At 41.0% G+C, this 24835-nt stretch overlaps 1 protein-coding gene across 1 annotated transcript; it reads left to right on the top strand.

Moving 5' to 3' along the window:
* Positions 1–674: 674 nt before the first annotated feature.
* GART (phosphoribosylglycinamide formyltransferase, phosphoribosylglycinamide synthetase, phosphoribosylaminoimidazole synthetase) lies at positions 675–23923 on the top strand (the record flags this gene model as incomplete). Its single annotated transcript, XM_079705012.1, has 21 exons — positions 675–843; positions 3103–3198; positions 3673–3847; positions 4937–5048; positions 6124–6192; positions 7094–7219; positions 7955–8042; positions 8604–8689; positions 8878–9046; positions 12164–12395; positions 14799–14893; positions 15184–15293; positions 16017–16215; positions 17214–17465; positions 17625–17777; positions 19387–19593; positions 20717–20851; positions 21967–22097; positions 22344–22485; positions 23520–23635; positions 23732–23923. The coding sequence occupies exons 1-21, from the start codon at positions 699–701 to the stop codon at positions 23921–23923; spliced, it is 3030 nt and encodes a 1009-aa protein (XP_079561138.1). The 5' UTR covers positions 675–698.
* Between the last annotated feature and the right edge of the window lie 912 nt (positions 23924–24835).

Below are 24835 nucleotides of genomic sequence, written 5' to 3'. Positions count from 1 at the left end.
CCTCAGAAAATATTTACTATTTGACCCTTTACGGGCTCTAGTCTTAAACATTTATTTGAATTTATTGTAACTTTAAAGTCTATTATTTATAAGACTAAAGGTTTAAAAACAGTTATTTTCAATTTGGTGTCTAAATGTAAAACATTAAGATTCATTTTTAACTGAGATTTGATGATTTTTAAATCTTCTAAAAGTGAAGCCCAGGGACTTCCCTGGTGGCCCAGTGGGTGGGAGTCTGCCCTCCCAATGCAGGGGGCCAGGGTTCAATCCCCGGTCCGGGTAGCTGGATCCCGCATGCATGCCGCGGCTAGCAGTCTGCATGCTGCAACTAAAAGATTCCGCATGCCGCGACAAAGATCCCACGTGCTGCAGGTAAGACCCAGCACGGTCAAAATAAATAAGTAAAAGTGAAGCCCAAAGAAGGGTGATTGTTCATAGATTTTGTTTTAATGAAATAAGGAGCTTTAAAGTACCGCTCTAATCCTTAAGAGTACACAGTCATATTTCTCAAATTATGAATCCTAGTTTTTCACAAATGAATTGCTGGGATAAAATGTTATTTGTATGATTACAAATGATTACTTAAATCATATTTAGAAATCGTGGTTTCTAAAGTATATGTATTCTAAACTATCAACTGTGGTTTTCTTTCTGCAGCTTTCATTTTCCTGCTGAATTCCTGCTTTGCAGACTGAGCAATGGCAGCCCGAGTGCTTGTAATTGGCAATGGAGGAAGGGAACATACTCTGGCCTGGAAACTTGCACAGTCTAATCATGTCAAACAAGTGTTAGTTACCCCAGGAAATGCAGGCACTGCCTGCTCTGAAAAGATTTCGAACACTGGTAATCATTTTTTTGAAGTAAAAGTGAACGATTGTAAATGATAAAACTGTCACTCACATCTCTTCTTTATAAAGGCCAATTGCTGTTCAGATTTGAATGCTTTTTTTAACCCAGAAATTTATGTGGTAATTTGAATACTTGCCATATGTTGTAATTTAAGGTATCCTGTTGTTCAGAGTGTGTCATTTTCTTACCTTAAATTATTTTAAACCTTATAAAACATGTACACTGAAAAAGTTACAAAATGCCTAATATAGGTTAAAGGTGTTTTGGTGTATATTTTGGGGAATGCAAAATTGAGCAGTGCTATTAAATGTAAGTTCTGGCAATTCTTACTCCATAATAGATCTCAGCCTTCATCTCTTCCACTGGTAAATAGGAAAAGATGATCAGCTCTTATGCTGCATTAAATTCTTCAGTGACTTCTCATAGTAGTTAGCATAAAACTCAAACTCCTGTCCTTACAAAACCCTCTGTGATCTGGCCTCTGCCTGCCTTTCTAGCCTGATCTTTTAGAGCCCTTGTTTTCTTTTCACTGTGCTCTATCCATGCAGTCCTGCCAGTATCCCAAACAGAGCTGCCTTGAACTTTGTTCTCACTCCTAGCATGACTGGCTCTTCATCATTCAGGTCTCAACTTATGTTACTTTCTCAAAGAGGACTTTCCTAAAGTTTCTAAGTAAAGCATGTTCACCCCCCAATTCATTTGTTTTCAGTCATGAACTATTATCTGTATCTTCTTTTACTTTTCTCTTGTCTGTGTCCTATCTTCATTCCCCTCCTAGAACATAAGCTCTAGAATGTAAACCGCATGAGGGCAAGGAAGTCACATGTCTTTTTTTAAAATAAATTTATTTATTTATTTTTGGCTGCGATGGGTCTTCGTTGCTGCGCGTGGGCTTTCTCTAGTTGTGGCGAGTGGGGTCTACACTTCGTTGCGGTGAACGGGCTTCTCATTGTGGTGACTTCTCTTGTTGCAGAGCACAGGCTCTAGGTGCGCGGGCTTCAGTAGTCGTGGCTCACGGGCTCTAGAGCACAGGCTCAGCAGTTGTGGCGCACGGGCTTAGTTGCTCCGCGGCATGTGGGATCTTCTAGGACAAGGGCTCGAACCAGTGTCCCTTGCATCGGCAGGTGGATTCTTAACCACTGCGCCACCAGGGAAGTCCCATGTCTCCTGTCTTATTTTGCACTGTGTGCACTGTGCCTAGTACCCTACGTGGCACATAATATTTATGGAGAGAACATAGACCCAGCAAGCTACCAACTGGGAGAAGATAATTGTGTACATAGGAGCAAAAATAATAAGAAAAAGATAAATAAGAAAATATCTGCTTCCCTGGGATCTTAACTCTGGGAGTGAGGTATTGTATTTTTTTTTTTTAATAAATGGCACATTTTATCTAGATGCAATGGATGTCATACACACCAGCCCATGAAAATCTCCCAATATTGTCATGAGGCTGCTTTCACTTGTAGTGACAGGTTAGGTGTGTCATCTTCCTCTTGCCACCCTTTGCTGTGCTGAGGTAGTTGGCTCTGTTCAGCCCAGTTGTGTTTGCAGCTACTAACCCAGAGTGCGTGGTACTCCATCCTTATCCCACTCAGGCAGTTCCTGGAGATTGAGAACTCTACCTTTTCTGCACTTATCCCCTACACATCACAAATACCACATATGTACAGAGACTTCAGCCAGCTTAAGAATGGTGGCCCAGGGCTTCCCTGGTGGCGCAGTGGTTGAGAGTCCGCCTGCCAATGCAGGGGACACGGGTTCGTGCCCCGGTCTGGGAAGATCCCACATGCCGCGGAGCGGCTGGGCCCGTGAGCCATGGCCGCTGAGCCTGCGCGTCCGGAGCCTGTGCTCCGCAGTGGGAGAGGCCACAACAGTGAGAGGCCCGCGTACCGCAAAACAAACAAACAAAAAAAAAAGACCAGTTTCTGAGTATATTCTCTGATACACTTTTTTGTTTACAATCAACACTAGCAACATGAACACCATAGTCAAGAAAGTACTTTATAGCTCTTGGAAAACTTACTCAGTTCTCTGCTATCACTGTAGTGATAACAAAGCAGAGAACTGAGCTTTGTTGGTTAGCCTGATGTACTGTGCTCTGAATTTCTCATGGTGAAACTCATCTGTACCAGTAAAAGAAAACCAACAATTAATAGGCATACCAAAGTATAGTACTTACATTTCAGAAAGACAGTTAACTTAAAGAATTTTTATAAACAAGGTAGGTTTGTTTCTTTTTTCTTTTCACAGACATCTCAATCAGTGATCACACTGCCCTTGCACAGTTCTGCAAAGATGAGAAGATTGAATTTGTAGTTGTTGGACCAGAGGCACCTCTGGCTGCTGGTAAAGTTCATTTCTGTTGATTATTATGGTATACACTGTGCTAACAGGAGCTTGGAGATCATCTCATCTAATACATTCTACAGATGAGGATTTCTAATATACACTGAAAAAGCTTTCACCCTCTTGAAATTTATGGATTCTAGGATTTCTCACCCCCCCCAAGCATCAGTCGTATGCATAATAAGACTAAATTTGAATGAGATCAAATTTGCAGCTGTGGGAAATATTTTGTTTTTATTCTGCTCTATTCTGGTGTCTATTTAATAATCCATATATTTGGATATCACACATGATTTTTGTTGGATTTAAATCATGTGTCAGTAGCATTTTGTTTATATCCTATAGAAAACATGAAAAACGTAGTTATTCTCTGCCATTTGCCTCATCTCAGTGTATATTTAGCCTGATCCTAATTCTTCAGAATGAAAAGGCCCTGCAGAGAGCTGGGCTACGGCTGCTTGTTTCCATCCCTAGGAATTGTTGGGAGCCTGACATCTGCAGGAGTGCGGTGCTTTGGCCCTACAGCAGAAGCAGCTCAGTTAGAGTCCAGCAAGAGATTTGCCAAAGAGTTTATGGACCGACATGGAATCCCAACTGCACAGTGGAGAGCTTTCACCAAAGCTGAAGAAGCCTGCTGCTTCATTATGAGGTAAATAGAAGATAGCCTGTGAAGGGCACTTGTTATATGATATTTGAATATACGGGTCACTTTTATGTTACGAGTTTATAGTAAGATAATTCTAGGGGAAAACTCATAGGATGTAAATTGCCTTTTTCCAACATCAAAATAAAATGGGATTTACTCTTGCGGCCTTGCAGAAAGATAAATTTTTTTTTTTAAGATAAATGTTTTAATGTTTGTTGCTGAATAGTTTCTAGGGGAAAAGGATACATTTGGTTCTATAGGCGTTCCCTCTTAGCCAAATTGACACAGTGGCATCTTACCACATAAAGGATAGTGATTTTTTTCATGAATAATTAACTAGAGTGAGGAATCATCACTTGGCCTTCTGCCACCACTGTTCAATCCTAAATCTTAAAATTAAACATCCTGTTCTCTATTATATGGAGAACATTGAGCAATAAATGAATGTTGGTAGATACATGCCTTTGCCCCCTATTTTTGTTGACACTTTTCCTTTTTACCTGGTATGTTTTCTTTTTAGTTGGGTCAGTTTCATGCTTTGTTTTTTCTTCATCCTACATTGAATTTTATTATTTCCTAGTAGCCAGATACCTTCCAAGTAACAATTTTGTTACTTACTTTGGGTAAGTCTCCTTCTAGATCTCCAGTTCTACTCAACGGAAGAAGCTACCAACAACAGTTTCTTATGTGTACTTGGAGAAATGATCTGTGTATCCATGCTTATATTGGTCTTATACAGCTACATCTTTTACTTGAAGGAGGGCATGATTCATTACTTTGTATTGTATCTTAAAAGGTCATTCCATATTCATGCTATGCAACTGCTGTTTTCCCCCCAAAATTTTGCTTATATGATCTCATGATAAGTGAGAAAAGCAAAACTGTATGTACCATATGACCACAACTATAAAGGAATACATAGGAAAAAAAAAAAATCCTGGCAGGAAGTACATCAGAATGGTGTTAGCAGGTTTGTTTTTTTTTTCTGCTTTTCAGTTGCTGCTATAGCATATCATTACACAATCCCAAAGCATTTTAAACTTTTGAATCTTAAAGATTTATTGGATATTAAAATTTACTCTGTCTTCACAGTGCAGACTTCCCCGCTTTGGTTGTGAAGGCCAGTGGTCTTGCAGCTGGGAAAGGGGTAGTTGTCGCAAAGAGCAAAGAAGAGGCCTGCAAAGCTGTACAGGAGATCATGCAGGTAAGTCGACCCCTCTTAAAAGGTTTACAATTTTCTAGTCACACTGGATAAATAAATACTGCTAAGCTTACAAATATTCCTCAAGGCAAGGAAAACGTATAGCAAACACAGTTATTTTTCATAGTACTATGTATTATAATCCATCTCTATAAAAGGGTTATTACACATCTACACTGATGGCTAAACTATGATTCTGTTCTTTGCAAGTAAGTTCTGTTTAGCATCCTTTGTTGTCTGCTCTGAAAGGTAGAAAGTCCTCAGACTACAGAACATATAAATAAATACTCAACAACCCATGAGGACAAAAAAAGCATTTATCCTTTGTGTCTCAGGTCTAAGAAAAGTGAAGCAATGAATTAATATACTTTGCTTTTATGATCCTTCTTGGTTGTTGTGGGTTTCTCCCCCTTGTGGAAATCTGTTTTCACAGACATTAGTATAATTATTGTAAGCAAACATAATTATAAGTCAGAAATAAGAGTTAAATGGTAATGATGAAAACATCTGTTTTTCTGTTAACCTTATTTGAAACTGGAAAGCTGGATCCCCAGAAGAGTTTTAATGATGTGTTCATCTCATCTGTACCAGTGCTAACTCTACATCACTGCAACTCTGAAAATAGGAAACATTCGGACGTCCCTTGTGGCACAGTGGTTAAGAATCCGACTGCCAGTCCAGGGGACATGGGTTCAAGCCCTGGTCCGGGAAGATCCCACATGCCACGGAGCAACTAAGCCCATGTGCCACAACTACCGAGCCTGCGCTCTAGAGCCCGCGAGCCACAACTACTGAAGCCCGCGCACCACAATGAAGAGTAGCCCCCACTCGGGGCAACCAGAGAAAAGCCTGCGCGCACCACTGAAGACTCAGTGCAGCCACAAATAAATAAATAAAATAAAATAAAAATAGGGAACATTCATATATGTTCCTTTGCAGCTTTCAGAAAGAGAAAGAAATTATAATACTAGTGCATTGGTTTATAATACAAATGGTGCAAAATGACAACAGCCAATTAAGTAAATAATAAAAGCTTATAATTTATTTCTCTTTTTGTTTTGTTTTTATCGACAATAAGGATAAAGCTTTTGGAGAAGCTGGAGAAACAACTGTCATTGAAGAACTTCTTGAAGGAGAAGAGGTGTCTGTACGTATATTCATCTTTTGGACTTTTACAGAGTATAAGCTGTGTTATCTGACCTATGATCCCAAAAAAGGCTTGGTTTACTCTGGTCACGTCATACAAGAGCATAAACTGAGCAGTTACACAGGAATTTGTATACGTTTAGTATTTCAGATACAAATGAAAAAAGAATTTATCTTCTTTTTTAAAAATATATAAACTTATTTATTTATTTCTTTATTTTTGGCTGCATTGGGTCTTTGTTGCTGCGCGGGCTTTTTCTAGTTGCTGAGAGCAGGGGCTACTCTTCGTTGCAGTGCGCGGGCTTCTCACTGCGGTGGCTTCGCTTGTTGCAGAGCACGGGCTCTAGGTGTGCGGGCTTCAGTAGTTGTGGCGCACGGCCTCAGTGATTGTGGCTCTCGGGCTCAGTTGTGGCTTGCAGGCTCTAGAGCACAGGCTCAGTAGTTGGGCACATGGGCTTAGTTTTCTCTGCAGCATGTGGGACCTTCCCAGAACAGGGCTCGAACCCGTGTCTCCTGCATTGGCAGGCAGATTCCTAACCACTGCACCACCAGGGAAGTCCGAAGAATTTATCTTTTAATCATCCCCAGTGTAGCAGTAGGCAAATTGGACTTATATCACCCATTATTTAAACAGGGGAAAGGTTGAAATTTTTTACTCTGAGAGTAGCTTGATTCCCACCCCCCCAACCTAGCTCAAAAATTACAGATCCTTCAGAACAGAGTATACAGGATCTTTTGATTCTCGATCTAGGAAACTTAGGGTTATTTATGTTTTAAATCATTTTACTTTAAAAAAGAAAACTTCCTCTAATTAGAGTTAAGGTACATATAGTTCTCCTTATTAAATTATTTTTTTACTTTTTGGCATTTAAGGTTAAATGGACTGTTTGTTTTCTCTACAGTGTCTGTGCTTCACTGATGGAAAGACTGTGGCCCCCATGCCCCCAGCACAGGACCATAAGCGATTGCTGGAGGGAGATCAGGGCCCCAACACAGGGGGAATGGGAGCCTATTGTCCAGCACCTCAGGTACTTCCCAGAGGCTCAGCTGAAGTTCAGGAGTCATTGTTTGTTCTTCTCAAAGAGCTCTTAGACACTTCTCTGGTTTTTTTTTTTCTTCTGTAAATGATATTACTAATCAGCAAATTGGTTTTCCTGTTAAATGAAAAGTGTCTCTTCTGGTCTCACTCTAAAATTAACCCTTTCTAAAAGCCTTTGAGGAACTAACTTAAATATCAATTGAACAGATCCTTCTAGCCCCTCCTTATTCATCTCTGGATATCCAGGGCCCTATACACAAGTGCTCAGTAAGAGTGGGTATGGCGAATTGAGAACCAAGTCAGACTATCATTTGTTCTTCTAGTCTTTCTACTTCATAACGGATAGAGCATGTTTCCAAACAATTCCTTGACAATGTTTATGAAAAATATGCATTGAGCATATTATAAATAGATTAGCACTTCAGAAACTCACCCATTTCCTTTCACTGCTGATAGTTATAATTGTTTGTGCTAATAATATAGTGCCTTTTAGATATTTATTTATTTTGGCTGCACTGGGTCTCAGTTGCAGCACGTGGATTCTTAGTTGCAGCATGTGTGTGCAATAATTTCTACAATTAATTTATAAACTCTAGATTCTCGATTCATAGGCTAATGAGGTGTGCATAGAATATACTGTAAGTATACAAAGGAGGCTCAGTGTGGGCGAGGACTTTTTCAATTTAATACCAGTTACATTTAAATAAGTCTCTATGTTCCCCAGGTTTCTAAGGATTTGTTGCTAAAAATTAAAAATACTATTCTTCAGAGGACAGTGGATGGCATGCAGCAGGAGGGTGTGCCATACACAGGTAAGCATATTGATGTCATTGTGGACATTATTTATAGAGTAAGTTTACACCATTTTCTTTTTTTATAAATTTATTTATTTATTTATTATTTATTATTGGCCGCATTGGGTCTTTGTTGCTGCGCGCGGCTTTCTCTAGTTGCTGCAAGCAGGGGCTACTCTTCGTTGCGGTGCATGGGCTTCTCATTGCGGTGGCTACTCTTGTTGCGGAGCTCGGGCTCTAGGTGCCCGGGCTTCAGTAGTTGTGGCACACAGGCTCAGTAGTTGTGGCTCGTGGGCTCTAGAGTGCAGGCTCGGTAGATGTGGTGCATGGGCTTAGTTGCTCCGCGGCCTGTGGGATCTTCCCAGCAGGGCTCGAACCCGTGTCCCCTGCATTGGCAGGTGGATTTTTAACCACTGTGCCACCAGGGAAGCCCACCATTTTCTTTTTCTAATTGACCACTGTTATAACGTTTGTTACGGTCATTCCAAAACTTTCAGTACTATAAGTTTATAGTCTGATTTTCATAGTCGCAATACAGTGTCTTCATTATAGATTTTTTTTTTCCATTTTTTAACGAAGGTATCCTCTATGCTGGTATAATGCTGACCAAGGATGGCCCAAAAGTTCTGGAGTTTAATTGCCGTTTTGGTGATCCAGAGTGCCAAGTGAGTAATAAAAATAATAATATAAAGTGTTACTTTGTAGAATATGTGTGCTGTTTTAATCTTAGGATTTATCAGCCTTGAAATAATTACCTTTGAGAAACATATGCAAGTTCTGGTATCCCAGTGAATAAAATGTCTAAGGACAACTGAAATTTCTCTCAGTTGCTGTGTTGATTATGTTTTTCCAGGTGATCCTCCCACTTCTTAAAAGTGACCTTTATGAAGTGATTCAGTCTACCTTAGATGGCCTGCTCTGCACATCTCTGCCTGTTTGGCTTGACAACCGCACTGCCGTAACTGTGGTCATGGCAAGTAAAGGTTATCCAGGAGACTACACCAAGGGTGTAGAGATAACAGGTGAATATCAGAGAACAGAAGGTTGGATTGCAATGTGACAAGTGACCAGTACCACAGTAGGCCTTTGTCCCATTCAACGTTGTGTTCCTTTTAAGGGTTTAGAGACATCAGTAACCTTTCACAGGTTTCTAACATAAGCATGTTGCTTGTTGGATATGGGTGTCCAGATATCCAAAATTACTGTAGTTAAAGAACTGCCGTCCATTTCTCTTCCTGCACAGTGAAGACTTAAGTGGGCCTAGCTAAGTTTCCAGAGAATCACCCAGTGCTGCCTTTCTCGTCCATCCTCCAAGAGCCAGGAAGATGATAGGAATGTATGAGAGTTGGAGGAACTTTAATATAAATTACATCAAGGAGAACATTTCAGGGCTTGATCTCTGAATGATCACAAATTAACCCCCCAGTTTGCAGTGCACCCCATGGTCACTTTGATGGCAGAATTAAAAGTTTCAGAAGTATAGCCTTCTCTTCTGTTTCTCCTTATAGGAGGTGAGGCATCTAGTTAAATGATGTTAGATAAAGCAGTGGTTTAAAATGCTAAATAAGTTCCAGCACGATAAGGCCAACACCAGACCTTTAAAATCCCTAGTAGGCTGTCATTTGGCCTCCCTTAATACCCCAATACTGTGTTTGATTCAAACACCCTATTTACTGTCTTACCCAGACAGTAAGTCCGTTGCCCTGTGCATCCCACACATGGCAGCTGGGCAGTTAGGAGCTGATTGCCTTTTTTTTTTTTTTTAATAAATTTATTTATTTATTTATTTTTGGCTGTGTTGGGTCTTCGTTTCTGTGCAAGGGCTTTCTCTAGTTGCGGCGAGCGGGGACCACTCTTCATCACGGTGCGCGGGCCTCTCACTGTCGCGGCCTCTCGTTGCGGAGCACAGGCTCCAGACACGCAGGCTCAGCAGTTGTGGCTCACGGGCCCAGTTGCTCCGCGGCATGTGGGATCTTCCCAGACCAGGGCTCGAACCCGTGTCCCCTGCATTGGCAGGCAGATTCTCAACCACTGCACCACCAGGAAAGCCCTGATTGCCTTTTAAAATGAAGAAAGGGAAGGGATAGAATCAAGATCTTGTGTATTGGTGAAATTTCCCTAAGATTGGGGTGACAAGAGTCATAGTTATTTCTGACACCGCAATATTGGGTGTTACTGATACCACCAGATACTTGAGTACCTGTGACTAAACGCCCCTATGTTATAAAAACACCTGGAGGGACCTCCCTGGTGGTCCAGTGGGTAAGACTGCGCTCCCAATACAGGGGGCCCAGGTTCGATCCCTGGTCAGGGAACTAGATCCCGCATGCGTGCTGCAACTAGGAGCCTGCATGCCGCAGCTAAGACCCAGAGCAGCCAAAATAAATAAATAAAATATAAATATTTTGAAAAAAGAATAAAAACACCTAGAGAAGACACGATATTATAAATCAACTACAATAAAAAAGTTGTTTTAAAGAAAATTTGATACAGCAGAAAAAAAAAAAACACCTAGGTAAGATGTGTATTAACAGATTATGGTGCTAAAAGAGAAATGGAAAAGGACAAACTAGGGATATGAAAGTTTTTTGGGGGGGGACTTTCCTGCTGGCACAGTGGATAAGAATCCGTCTGCCAATGCAGGGGACATGTGTTCGAGCCCTGGTCCGGGAAGATCCCACATGCCACGGAGCAGCTAAGCCTGTGCACCACAACTGTTGAGCCTGTGCTCTAGAACCCATGAGCTTAGAGGCCGTGCTCGGCAACAAGAGAAACCACCTCAGTGAGAAGCCCGCGCACCACAATAAAGAGTAGCCCCTGCTCACCACAACTAGAGGAAGCCCGCACACAGCAGCAAAGACCCAACTCAGCCAAAGATAAATAAATTAATAAGGAAAAAAAATTTCTTTTTAATTAAGAGGTTGTCTTTGTATAAACTGTCCGTGTTGGTCATTTCAGAATTTAGAAAACACAGTCTAATAATATTTTAAATGTAAAATACATATGTGAGATCTTAAAACTAATTCAAAAGAAAATGAAGCCAGGGGACTTCCCTGGTGACACAGTAGTTGAGAATCCGCCTGCCAGTGCAGGGGACACGGATTTGATCCCTGGTCCATGAAGACCCCACTTGCCGCAGAGGAACTAAGCCTGTGCACCACAACTACTGAGCATGTGCTCTAGAGGCCGCAAGTCACAACTACTGAAGCCTGCACGCCCTAGAGCCCGTGCATCGCAACTACTGAGCCCACTCGCTGCAACTAGAGAAAGCCCGCACATAGCAACAAAGACCCAACGCAGCCAAAAGAAAAAATAAAGCCAGGGATTTTCCTTTAGGCTGAGCCCAAAACCTAATTTAAATCATATTTGTCTTAAAATTTTACAATTCTTGTATTAGGGAAAAGATTGAGAATATGTTTTGCATTGCAATGATCTTATTGGTTTTTTTAAAAAAGAAAGCAACTTTATTTAGTTGGCTATGATAAAGCAAAAAGGTATTCTTTTACTCTTCAGTAAAAAATGTGATCAAACGCAGGATTTAGTGCTTCCCTGGTGGCGCAGTGGTTGAGAGTCCGCCTGCCGATGCAGGGGACACGGGTTCATGCCCCAGTCCAGGAAGATCCCACATGCCGCGGAGCGGCTGGGCCCGTGAGCCATGGCCGCTGAGCCTGCGCGTCCGGAGCCTGTGCTCCGCAACGGGAGAGGCCACAACAGTGAGAGGCCCACATACCGCAAAAAAAAAAAAAAAAAAAATGCAGGATTTATTCATGATGTTTAGGTTTTGTTAATTTTTTTTTTTTAACTTTTCAGGAGAAAATAACTTTATGATTCTAGTTTCAAACTTTTCAGGGCTTAGCTTCTTTTTTTTCCTTCCTTATTGAAATAATCATTCTTACATGAGATTTATGATAACACAAGGTTTTAGTAATACAGTTGTCACCCTAGAGCAGAACAGACTGTTCTTAGGAGAAAGGCTGTATTTACTATTATATTACATTAATTCCTTTCTGATAGGATTCTTGTGAAGATTCATTTAAGTGAAATAAAGATTTTATTTAAAAAAAAAACTTCTGAAAATTATAAGCCACAGTGTAGAATATTATTACTGCAATTGATATGTCAAATATGCTCTCTTACAGGGTTTCCTGAGGCTCAAGCTTTAGGACTAGAGGTGTTCCAAGCAGGCACTGCCCTAAAAGATGGCAAAGTGGTGACTAACGGGGGTAGGGTCCTTACAGTAACAGCCATCCGGGAAAATCTCATCTCAGCCCTTGAAGGAGCCAAGAAAGGACTAGCTGCTATAAAGTTTGAGGGAGCCATTTACAGGAAGGACATTGGCTATCGTGCCATAGCTTTCCTCCAGCAGCCCAGGTAAACTTCTGACCAAGGTGGTTATAGCACAGCTTCAGAACTGGCATAAATGGTGATGTAGAAAACTCCATTAACCCTGTACTAAGTCATTCTGTATTCTTCACTCTATGAGTCTGATCTGATTTTTTTATATGTATATAAATTATTTATTTATTTTATTTTTGGCTGTGTTGGGTCTTCGTTGCTGGTGTGGGCTTTCTCTAGTTGTGGTGAGCGGGGGCTACTCTTCGTTGCGGTACTCGGGCTTCTCACTGCGGTGGCCTCTCGTTGTGGAGCACAGGCTGTAGGTGCACAGGCTTCAGCAGTTGTGGCTCGCGGGTTCTAGAGTGCAGGCTCAGTAGTTGTGGCTCACGGGCTTAGGTGCTCCGTGGCATGTGGGATCTTCCCAGACCAGGGCTCGAACCCGTGTCCCCTGCATCGGCAGGCGGATTCTTAACCACTGTGCCACCAGGGAAGCCCGACTGATCTGATTTTGATTTGCATTTAGTTTGAATTGAAACTACTAGTTACAGCAATATTCAAATGAAATGGAAAAAACTTCATGGTAGCTCATGTTTGAAAAGCTCAATAAGATCAGTGCTGTTGAAAGATTTTTTCACATTGTACGTTTTAGATATATGCAATCAGTTGTCAATTATTCATCAATAAAGAATGGGGAAGGGATTTTTTTTCCCTTGAGTTATCATATATTTATATATTACTGTTGTATTTATCTTTTTTTATATAAATTTATTTACTTATTTATTTTTGGCTGCATTGAGTCTTCATTGCTGCACGTGGGCTTTCTTTAGTTGTGGCGAGTAGGGGCTATTCTTTGTTGTGGTGCGCAGGCTTCTTGTTACAGAGAACAGGCTCTAGGTGCACAGGCTTCAGTAGTTGTGGCACGCGGGCTCGGCATTTGTGGCTCTCAAGCTCTAGAGCACAGGTTCAGTAGCCATGGCACACGGGCTTAGTTGCTCCGCGCATGTGGGATCTTCCCGGGCCAGGGCGCAAACCTGTGTCCCTGCGTTGGCAGGCAGATTCTTAACCACTGCGCCACCAGGGAAATCCCTGTTGTATTTATCTTAGTTCATGATTTTGTTAAAGAATTCAGGATGAAAATATTGGTCGTCTAACTTTGCAACTTTATTTGATTGTACTATAAATTTTGACCATCTCATTTGGTCACTGCATTTATATTTATTACTGAAATGTATTTTGTAACCCTTTATTGATTCATTTATTGTCATATACAACTAACTATTCCTTTGTAAAATCAATGAACTATTAACTGCAAATGTGGGTATTTTCATCTCATCACAATTACTATTGCTCATTGAGTTCATCTATGAGAAATAAATGTGTTTTAGGACAAAATGAGAAATTTTTAGCAACTTAATTCAAGTTACACTGTTACTGATAGGCAAATTTTTTAAGGTTAAATAATGGAATTTTTTTGAACATTAAAATACCATGCTAAAATTTTATTTTTTATTTTAAAATGACTAGATTCTATTGAAATGACCTATTTCAAGTGACTTGAAATCTTAATACTCGTCTGATTCTTCAAAGATGAAGAAGATGAGAGGCTACAGTGCCAATTGCTACCTGACAAAAGAGTTGTTTTTAACCAGTAGAACTTCGTTTCCTATATAAGCGTGACCCCAGACTGCTAACTTTATTGGAGTTAACTGCCAAATTTCTCTCAAGTCTGTGCCCTGGCACCTTGCTTCCAATAAAACTTGACATATTTCTTCACGTATCCCTGAATCCCACTAGTCCAGAGTTGTCATTTTTGTAAGGCAAGACTAATGAAGTCACATTGCCATTTATAAACTTGATCTCTAAATGTACTGTTCCAACTTGTTGGCACTGTTATAGATGGAAATGATGCACTGAATATCATTACCTGGTTTTGCTTTTTTTTAGAGTTTTTAAAATCTTATTTCTTACTGTCTTTAGTTATAAGGAAACATACAGTTCTCTATTATTGCAGTAAGGGCTCAGTTTCCTTATTGAGGGATTTCTTTGTAGAGTTCTTATAATCCTAATTTTCACTTTTTTGACTCCGTTTTGGCGCTCCTTTCCTTGCCATACCAAAATTGAACAGAGAAATATTACGGCCAAATATTGGTATATTTAACTGCCTGTGACAAGCACTTCTGGAAGAAATAGTTAAGTTAGAGAAGTAGTTACAAATAGTGAAGTTCCAAATAGTGATGATCAACTGAGGAGGTTGTTTAAACACATTTCAGTTCCTAGGACCTGCCCTAGACCAGCTAAATCAAAGTCTCTGGATATGGCCCAGCGTACTGGGGGATATGAAAATCACTAGTGATATCTTCTGCTTTAAATAATATTTTAAGGTTAAAATAATTCTTCCCTGGCATTTAGGTGATGTCTTTGTTTTTTTAAACTCTTTAGGGGCCTGACTTACAAGGAATCTGGGGTAGACATTGCAGCTGGAAATATGCTGGTCGAGAAAATTAAGCCTTTAGCAAAAGCCACCTCCAGACCAGGTAAGTCAGAGTCTGTCCTTTGCTAGTTCATTAACTGTGACAAACATTGTGTATTGCTTTGTGCTTTGTAGTTTACTGGGGAAAATGTTCCCGATTAATGCCAAGTTGCTGTAAGTCTTGCCCTATTTAAGCCAAACTCGTAGTGTTCCGCTTTCTTATCTCTAACATTAAAAGTATTTCTTATCCATGATCTTGAACTCAAAAGGATATGTATACCCCTTTAATATCTGCTTTCTCGATCAACTCTTCGCTGTTGAAATGCAGCAAGTAATTAATTTTCTCTCCAACAGGCTGTGATGTTGATCTTGGAGGTTTTGCTGGTCTTTTTGATTTGAAAGCAGCCGGTTTCAACGATCCTCTTCTCGCCTGTGGAACAGATGGTGTTGGAACTAAACTGAAGGTAATCAGACACCTATGTGAGTAAAGGCCTTTTACGAAAGATACGAAAGAATTTACTGTGTATCAAATACACATCTTTCGGGACTTCCCTGGTGGCGCAGTGGTTAAGAATCTGCCTGCCAATGCAGGGGACAAGGGTTCAAGCCCTGGTCCGGGAAGATCCCACATGCCGCAGAGCAGCTAAGCCTGTGAGCCACAGCTACTGAGCCTGCGCTCTAGAGCACGCGAGCCACAACTACTGAGCCCACGTGCCACAACTACTGAAGCCCGCATGCCTAGAGCCTGTGCTCCGCAACAGGAGAAACCACCGCAATGAGAAGCCCGCGCAGCGCAACGAAGAGTAGCCCCCGCTCGCCACAACAGCCCACGTGCAGCAACAAAGACCCAACGCAGCCATAAATAAATAAACTAAATACATATCTTTCCCCTCTTGACATATATGCACTAAAGAGAACCACACCAAGTAATCATACAGTTGGCTACAATAGCTACGTGTTTCTAATAACACAGTGTTGGTGAGGCTATATCCGGATAGAAGGGTTATCTTAGGGGAAAAAAGGGAATACTTTCGGACCAAGTAGCTTATCGGAATTTAGTGTTCTTTTGTCTTTAGGTGTTCAGAGCACCTAGCCAAAAGTCAGTGATATTGTCAGCCTCCACTGATAATTGACAAGATATAGTTTGGAGCTTATTCTCTTATGTGGATGTTTATATTCTTCTGTAGATTGCCCAGCAGTGCCATAAACATGAAACCATTGGTCAAGATTTGGTCGCAATGTGTGTAAATGATATTCTGGCACAAGGAGCGGAGCCCCTCTTTTTCCTCGATTACTTTTCCTGTGGAAAACTGGACCCCAGTACGACTGAAGCTGTTGTTGCTGGAATCGCTAAAGCTTGTAAAAAAGCCGGATGTGCTCTTCTCGGTATGACCGTCCATTTTAATCACACATCCTTCTTATGTATTTCAGCCCTATGTACAAACATGATCGGTTACCAGTATACCTAACGAGACAAACTATGTGTCACAAGATGAGGCAAGTAAAATACAGATGATACCACCTAAGGACAACTGAGACCTTTGTGCCCTCGAACCCTCCCCTCAAGGCTTGGTCCCCAGACTGAGACTCATACTCCTCCACCATCGCCCAGGCCTTATCTTCTCCCTGATCCTTAGCCACCATTTCACTCCCATCTCTCTCAGTGGCCTCCTGGACAGACAGGGTAGGGGGTTGTTTCCTCCTTATGGCCCTGCAGCAGAGGCAGATCGGTTCTTGGCTTTCTGAGTCTTAAGCCTTATTTTCCCACAGAAATGACACTAAGAATAAAATGTACCCAAGGTTTACAGAAATATTAAATACATACCTGAGAATTTGGAACAAAATTAATTTGTAGGTTGACCAAGGAACAAAACTACCTATTTTATATTACCATTTCTGTGGACAAGTATGTCCCAAAAGCCAAAATTGCCTTTCAACCATCTTTTAGAACAGTTCCTAATTTGGATCTGCCTGCCTAGACCCTGTCTTTACACAATATGGTGGTAATATGAACTATGACATATTTTTTAGGCCAGGGCATTTAGAGTTTGGCAGGTCTGATTAAATCACTTCTCTAAGCCTGTACCATTATTGGAACATAGAGTGATTGTAAAGATCAAATACAGGTGAAAGCATTTCTGAAACTAACTGCTAGAGAAATGGTGTTATATTCAACTGAGTATTCATCCCGTAAAAATAATGTTTGGAGGCTATATTCACCCTTTGTGGAAATTAGTGCTGCTTCCCCTGAAATCATGCTTAGATGTTTGCAGAATACAGCTTTTGTTTAATTGTTCATATGAAGAGTAGCTGGTGTCACTACTTCCTAGACAGGTTTATAAGTATTCGGTGATTTCTTTGCTCTTGTTTTGTCTTTCTGCCAGGAGGTGAAACGGCAGAAATGCCTGACATGTACCCTCCTGGAGAGTATGATCTAGCCGGTTTTGCTGTTGGTGCAATGGAGCGGGATCAGAAACTCCCTCACCTGGAAAGAATCACTGAAGGGGATGCTGTTATTGGAATAGCTTCATCTGGTCTTCACAGCAATGGATTTAGCCTTGTGAGGAAAATTGTAGCGAAATCTTCCCTTCAGTACTCCTCTCCAGCACCTGATGGCTGTGGTAGCCAGGCCTTAGGTAAACATACTCACATTTAAACTCTCCTGCTTGGGAATGTCTGAGCAACCACTTAGTTGGGTTAGGCTTTCGTTACTTAAAGTTAGAATGGAACAAACTGCGTATGTTTTGGTTTTATATTCATAGACTAAGTTTTTGTCTCATCTTCCTAATATACAGGTGACTTACTTCTAACTCCAACCAGAATCTACAGCCATTCACTGTTACCTGTCCTGCGTTCAGGACATGTTAAGGCCTTTGCACATATTACCGGTGGGGGATTGCTAGAAAACATCCCCAGAGTCCTACCTCAGAAATTTGGGGTGGATTTAGGTAAGATTGCTAAAAAGAACGTTTGCTCAGAAAACTGTTATGAGAAAAAATACATTGTGGGAGGAAACTTTATGGATAGTTAGTACACATGATTATGTGGAAAATTCCTTTTTTTAATATTATTTATATATTTGGCTGTGCCAGGTCTTAGGTGCGGCATGCAGGATCTTTTTAGTTGTGGCATGCGGAATCTTTAGTTTTGGCATTCGAACTCTTAGTTGCGGCATGTGGGATCTAGTTCCCTGACAAGGGATCAAACCCGGGCCCCCTGCATTGGGAGTGCAGAGTCTTAGCCACTGGACCACCAGGGAAGTCCCTACCTGGAAAATTCTTAAATCATTGGGGCTTCTTGGGGAAAAAACAGGACTGACCCTTTTCCACCTTTTCTTGCTTCATTAGCCATGTTTATAAGGCATAAAGTCCTCGTGTAATTGACTTAGATGAAATTCTTTAAGCAGATTCTCCAAGGGGGTCAGTAAGCTCAAGCTCTATCAAGATGGAATCAGGAACATGCTGGAAAGGGAAGTGGTAGTTATTAAATAGTCCGTGCAGGGGATAAAGGAGACCTGAACCAAGGCATAGAGAAGGGAAACGGATTGGAGAATCATTTTGTGCTTAGAAGGAAAAAAGAAGTCCCAAGTTTCTAGTTTAGTAGGTGAGTAGATTTGGAATAGGAAGTGAAAATACAGTGTTTTAAATCTTTGAAGTATTTATTGTAGTGTTTTTGTGAGCAGAAGTTAAGTTGGGTACTTATATGCAGATAGTAATAGTTAATCGCAAATAGGAGGGACCAAAAGGTTGTTCTTCAGTATCCACCACCTTAAAGTTTGGCGGAGGTAGAATTTCTAAAAAAAGAATAGTCAAAATCAGGCAGTAAACCATGTAAAAGCATCAGCTCCGAGCAAGGATTTCAACATGACACTGGTTAGCAGTGTTAAAAAGCATCTTGGTGAGGATAGATACCACCCCCCATATATTGGAGTGGGGGGTGATGGCAGAGATACAGAGACAATGAGTGAAGACTGCTGTTCCAGGAAGCTTATTGGTTGGGAATTCCCTGGTGGTCCAGTGGTTAGGACTCAGTGGTTTCACTGCAGTGGCCGGTTTCAGTCCCTGGTCGGGGAACTAAGATCCTGCAAGCCATGCAGCAGGGCCAAAAAAAAAAAAAAAAAAAAGAATTTTATGTGTGTGTCTATATAGGTATTACCTAAAATTTTTTATTAGAGATATTTGTTGTATTAGAGGATATGTTCTTACACCTAGATCTAGATTTTTTTTTTTTTCACGTTCACAAAAGGGTAGTATGCCGACCTTTACGGGAATCCAGCCATTAGAGCATCTAATTCATTAGGGTATTTCTAAGAATCTAGTTAGTTAACACAGCACAAAACTTCACTCAATTGTGAATACTGGCCAAGTGTGACAAGAAAGGTGTTCTTAATGCCTGAGGTACAAATGGATCCCCAAAAAACTTCTGAAAGGCCAGTTTATAGTTTTACCCTCTATAAAAGAGCAGTGCTGGTTTTAATTTCCATAGGTTTGTATATGTACATACTTCTATACTTTGTGTCAATAATAGGTTAATTAAACAACTCTTGCCTGTTTTCAGATGCCCAGACCTGGAGGATCCCCAGGATCTTCTCGTGGTTACAGCAGGAAGGACACCTCTCTGAAGAAGAGATGGCCAGAACGTTTAACTGTGGGATTGGGGCTGCCCTCGTGGTATCAAAGGATCTGACACAGCAGATTCTGCAGGATATTCAGCAGCACAAGGAAGAAGCCTGGGTGATCGGCAGAGTGGTTGCATGTCCTGAAGGTAACTGTTCCTTATTTAGTTGCTCTATTTCAAGCCACTGATACGGCAACTATCTTTACATAGCTGTAACATGAAAACACTCATGCCAGTAATACCACGCGTCTCTTCATTTCTGCCTCAGGGCTCTGACACCTCTGTGTAGCAGTCACATATGCACAACTACACCCTGCAGGACAACCCTTGACCAGCGGGGTGAGAACCAGTGAATAAATGCCCACTTCAGGGACAGAAGAAGGGAGCGGTTCTGAGGCACAGTCTACATGGCTCCTTTGAGGGTCTCAGTGGAATCGAGCCCCAACTGCCCACAGTGGTGACCAGTTTAATAACACACTCTTATATTGGCTCTTGCCCATCCTCATTCTGGTTCCCTAGGGTCACTTCCCAAAGTAATCACCTCGCACGTAAGACCTTGTCTCAGGCTCTGCTTTGTGGTTCAGCTCAGTTCAAGGAGTAGTGAGCAAGCAGCCTGACCAGTACTGTGTATGACTCAGAACTCTGTTAGATGTACTAGAAATTGGCAGATTGACAGAAAACCAACTCAGATTCTCTAACAGAGATGTCAAGCCTTGTTCATTTTGTCTGTATCTGCCTTTCATCCCTTTATCGTGTGGCTTTCACTTTCAGGCAGGCTTTCCAAATACCGGAAAGATGTCTTGAGCCCACATCCTTCAACTCACATTGCAGTAAGAGAGGCCCTCTCTTTCTCAACATCCTATATCAAGTCTTTGAATGGCCTTGCTTGGGTCACATGCCTACCCTTGAAGCCAAGAGGTCATAGCACTGTTGTGGATGCAAGACTTGCAGGAAAGGGGAGACGGAACACTGGCAGGCAGTAACGTACCCACTTTATGTTTAGATATAGTGCTGTAGCTTTTAGTTGAAGTGGGCAGTTACATATGTTCACCATCAGGAAGTTTGTATGAATGAGTGACGATCAGTAAAGCAAACCTATTATTTTAGTCCTTGCATATCTTATTTTCAGAATAAAATACAGTACTCAAGTTTTTATAGAACACTTCTCTTTCCATATTACTGTTAATTCACAGTTGTTCAAAAAAAAAAAAAGAAAAATTCACAGTTGTTCTTGTTCTTTTTTTATTTATTGGGTGTGTTTGAAACAAAGGTTCTCGTGTGAAAGTCAAGCATCTGATTGAAACCATGCAAATAAATGGATCAGTATTGGAGAATGGCACCCTGAAAAATCATTTCTCTGTTCAACCAAAAAAGGCAAGAGTGGCTGTCTTAATATCTGGAACAGGTGAGATGTGGCTTCCTCTTTACTACAGAGCTGTAGAAATGCTCTTCCTTTTCTCCCACCCACACCACCCCCACCCCCCCCCAAAAAAAAACCCTCCTTCCGCCTGCGAGAACACCCTCAGTACTGGGGCTAGGTATCATTAAGGAGTGTTACCTTCTCTACATCCTCAGTCTTTCCACTTTTCTCAGGCATTTGAAGCAGCTTCTAAAGGAAAAGTAGAGGGTGTTGGGAAGATGGTCGAAGAGAGAGAAGCTAGAAAAGACAGAATGGAAATTCCAACTTCTTTTGAATCATAGCTTTGTAGTTGAAAAGTCTTAGGACAGTTGAGCCTTTTTTAAATTGTTAATAGTAACAATACAAAATTTGTGTTTGACTCTTATGGACAGAGGGGTAAAGTACTAAGAGCATTGTATTCTCTCCTATGGATGGATATAGTATGATTCTTTTTTCCTTTTCTTTTTATTTTATTTTTTTTTTATTTGCACCACGCCATGCAGCTTGTGGGATCTTAGTTCCCCGACCAGGGATTGAACCCAGGCCCTCAGCAGTGAGAGCAGAGTCCTAACCACTGGACGGCCAGGGAATTCCACCCACTGTTTTAAGTAACATTGCTATGAACATTCTTTTAAATATACAATAAGTTTGTAAGTGCATATCTGGTTATTTCTTTAGGTTAACTTTCCCAGAAGTATAATTGCCTTACAAGTCTATTTTAAGGTTTCAATATACTTTAGACCCAAGTTGATGGTAAAGCAAAGAAACTACTGTAAGGGTCATAGTGGTTTATTCTTCTTCAGAGGGTTGATTTTTTTTCTTGCTTAATTAAGTAGCTTATTCCTCATCAATCAGTTTTAAAATCATGTTATACTGTTTCTACTGCTATGCTAAATCATATTATTTTGCAGGAGCAATTACGTATCCTTGAACCAGGAGTGCCTATGTTTTTGCAAGATACTAATCCATTATTCTAAGAGGAACGGAATTTTAAAGCCTCACATATTTTGCCAATCTTTTCTAAGCCATTTTTATTCAAAAATCTTGACCATTCCCTATTCAAAATGGTATAAACGTTTTAAAGAAGTGTGCCCTCACCTGTGTTTTTCTCCCTTTTTCAGGATCAAACCTCCAAGCTCTCATAGACAGTACCAGGGAGCCACGTAGCTCTGCACACATTGTTGTTGTGATCTCCAACAAAGCTGCAGTGGCTGGCTTAGACAAAGCAGAAAGAGCCGGAATTCCCACCAGAGTAAGTTACTTTGAAAAGTATCTTTCAGGATTATTTAAACTCATAATCTGCCCCCAAGTGTTCTTTGGATGCCTGGATTTGGGGTGGGTGCTGGGCTTGCCTTTATACTCATCCTGTCCATTCCTTAATTCTTGACATCACGTGTATCTTCAGAAGGAGGTGAAGTATGGTCTATGTAAAGGTTGAGTTTTAAATTATTTTTGGTAATTTGTTGGAAACGATTGTACTTATCTTTTTCTATTCTAGGTAATAAATCATAAATTATATAAAAATCGTGTAGCATTTGACACTACAGTAGACCAAGTCCTTGAAGAGTTCTCCACAGACATAGTCTGTCTTGCAGGATTCATGAGAATTTTATCTGGCCCCTTTGTCAGAAAATGGAATGGTAAGCAAAAATTGTTTGATACTACATTGAGGAATTGACTGAAAATGGGCTATAGGGTAGTTAACTTGCCAAACAATCCCAGTCATGGTATTTACTGTGACGGTTTATTTTGACACACGTCATAACTGTATTTCCTTTGCCTTTAGCCCAAAGAATAATGATTTATTATCCTGCTCTCTCTATCAGTTTTCCTTGGCCTGCTATAATTATGGTTTCTAACGTAGCTTAGGTTGGTTTCACATTACTGCAAACATACTGTTTCACCTTCTGGATAAATATTGGGACGAGACTTTTTTACTTGTTTAGAAGCAAGAGAAGGTGACTCTCTGTATCCCAAAATAGAGTTCCTCTTCTGAGGAACTGTGAACCATTGCCAGAAGATGGAAGGGAAGGCACTGTTGCCAGATAATGTAGTATCTGCTGTTAATGCCTTTCCCACAGAAGTTTTGACTGCTTCCTGTGGTTCTTTTTTGTGCACATATTTGGTCAATAAATGTATTTCCTCTTCGGATAGTTTGTTTTCTTAAGTGAATATAGTTAGAGCACTGTGGTGTAATATACCACAGACAATGCTTTTGGTGACATAAGGCACACACACTGACTAATCCGGCATCTGTGGATTAGTCATGTGTGAACGTGCTGCTTCATGGTTAAAAGTCAAGCACATAGACACTACGCAGGAACCTCCTGTCTTTCTAATATTATGTGCCAGGGACAAGGTGAATTTTCTTCAAGAGCCCTATGATCCGGATTAGAACCCTTGCCATCCAGCTTTGAGTCAGTGCAGGCGCCTGTTCAGAAGCCCCTCGGTGTGTCTTCAGCTGTGCAAGGCAGAAACCTGCTGCTCCCAGCGCCTCCTTGGATGAGAACGTGTATTTCACTTTTCCTCATTTCTGTCTTTGACAAAGAAAACACCCATCCTAGAAAAACCTTGCTCCTATTGACTCCTGATTCTAGACAGGAAAGTGTATGTTCCTTTGACAGAATACATAGGGCTTTTAAATTCTGACCACCATGTTTTAATTAATTTCCAGGGAAAATGCTCAACATCCACCCATCCTTGCTCCCTTCGTTTAAGGGTTCAAATGCCCATGAACAAGTCCTGGATGCCGGGGTCACCGTCACTGGGTGCACCGTGCACTTTGTAGCTGTGAGTGTGTCTCTTTGTACCAAAATCTTACTCGTATTTAATGTAAATTGTACTTGGCAGAAGTAATGTTCAAAACTTTCTCACATTCTTTTCCAGGAAGATGTAGATGCTGGACAAATTATTTTACAAGAAGCTGTTCCGGTGAAGAGGGGTGACACTGTTGAAACTCTATCTGAAAGAGTAAAATTAGCAGAACATAAAATATTTCCCTCAGCCCTGCAGCTGGTGGCCAGTGGAACTGTACGGCTTGGGGAAAATGGCAAGATCTGTTGGGTCAAAGAGGAGTGAAGCATCCTAATCCAAGAATGGAACCAGCTTTGAAAGAATTCTAGCTGCTTGCAGGGTGACTTTTATCATGGACTCAGCCTGAAAGACATCTAAGACATATTATGTATTGCTTCCAGTGGTCTTTCAGGTTTTACCTGTTTGGGGCCTTTTAGTTCATCATCAGAACAGGCATTCAGAATTCCCTTTACTTTCAGCCAAATAAGATACCAAAACTTAATCTTTCTTATATTCTTTTTTGAAGAGCTAATAAGTCTAATAAGTTAATATCTCTTCCCCATATTGTATATCTGTACTGATTTGAATTGAGACTTCTCTAATTATTCTGATCCTAGGTTGGTGTCATAAAATTTTGAGGTAGCTTCCATTTCTGAGGGATAGTGTTCTATCATTACATATCATTACACATTCCTATAATAATTGACAATTTTTGTAATACCCAGATTTTAGCTTCACAGTTCGGGAGGATGGAAGGCAATCTACTCAGACTAGTAAAGGGTATAATGGGACTGCATGATTTCCCACTCTAGCCAGTCATTTCTAACGTGGATATGCAGTTCTGGAACTGGGAGGTCTAGGTTGACATACTGGGCCACATGTGCATGACCCTACACACAGGACCACATTTTTGTCGTAGCTGAGCAAACAGGGAATGGCCACCTGGCCCATAGGCAGCCAGCCAGCCTTAGACTGCTGAGCCACCTTCAGGGTGGCCTAAGAGCTCTGCCTGCCCAATAGGGGGGCACCTTACTGGAAGGGTACCTCGAAGCCCTGTTCAAGTCCTCCCTTGGAGCTTAAACTCAAAACTTAATGGCCCAGGACTCTTACAGTAGTTATATACAGAAGAGAGTAAACTCTCGCCTTAATACAGGAAAGAGTAGAGGGTCAAGAGAAGCAGAGTGCCAGGAAAAAGGA

Source organism: Hyperoodon ampullatus (genome assembly GCF_949752795.1).
Source record: "Hyperoodon ampullatus genome assembly, chromosome: 5".
Taxonomy (NCBI): Eukaryota; Metazoa; Chordata; class Mammalia; order Artiodactyla; family Ziphiidae; genus Hyperoodon; species Hyperoodon ampullatus.
Note: the sequence above shows the minus strand (reverse complement) of the source record. Positions and strands in the feature narration are given on the sequence as shown.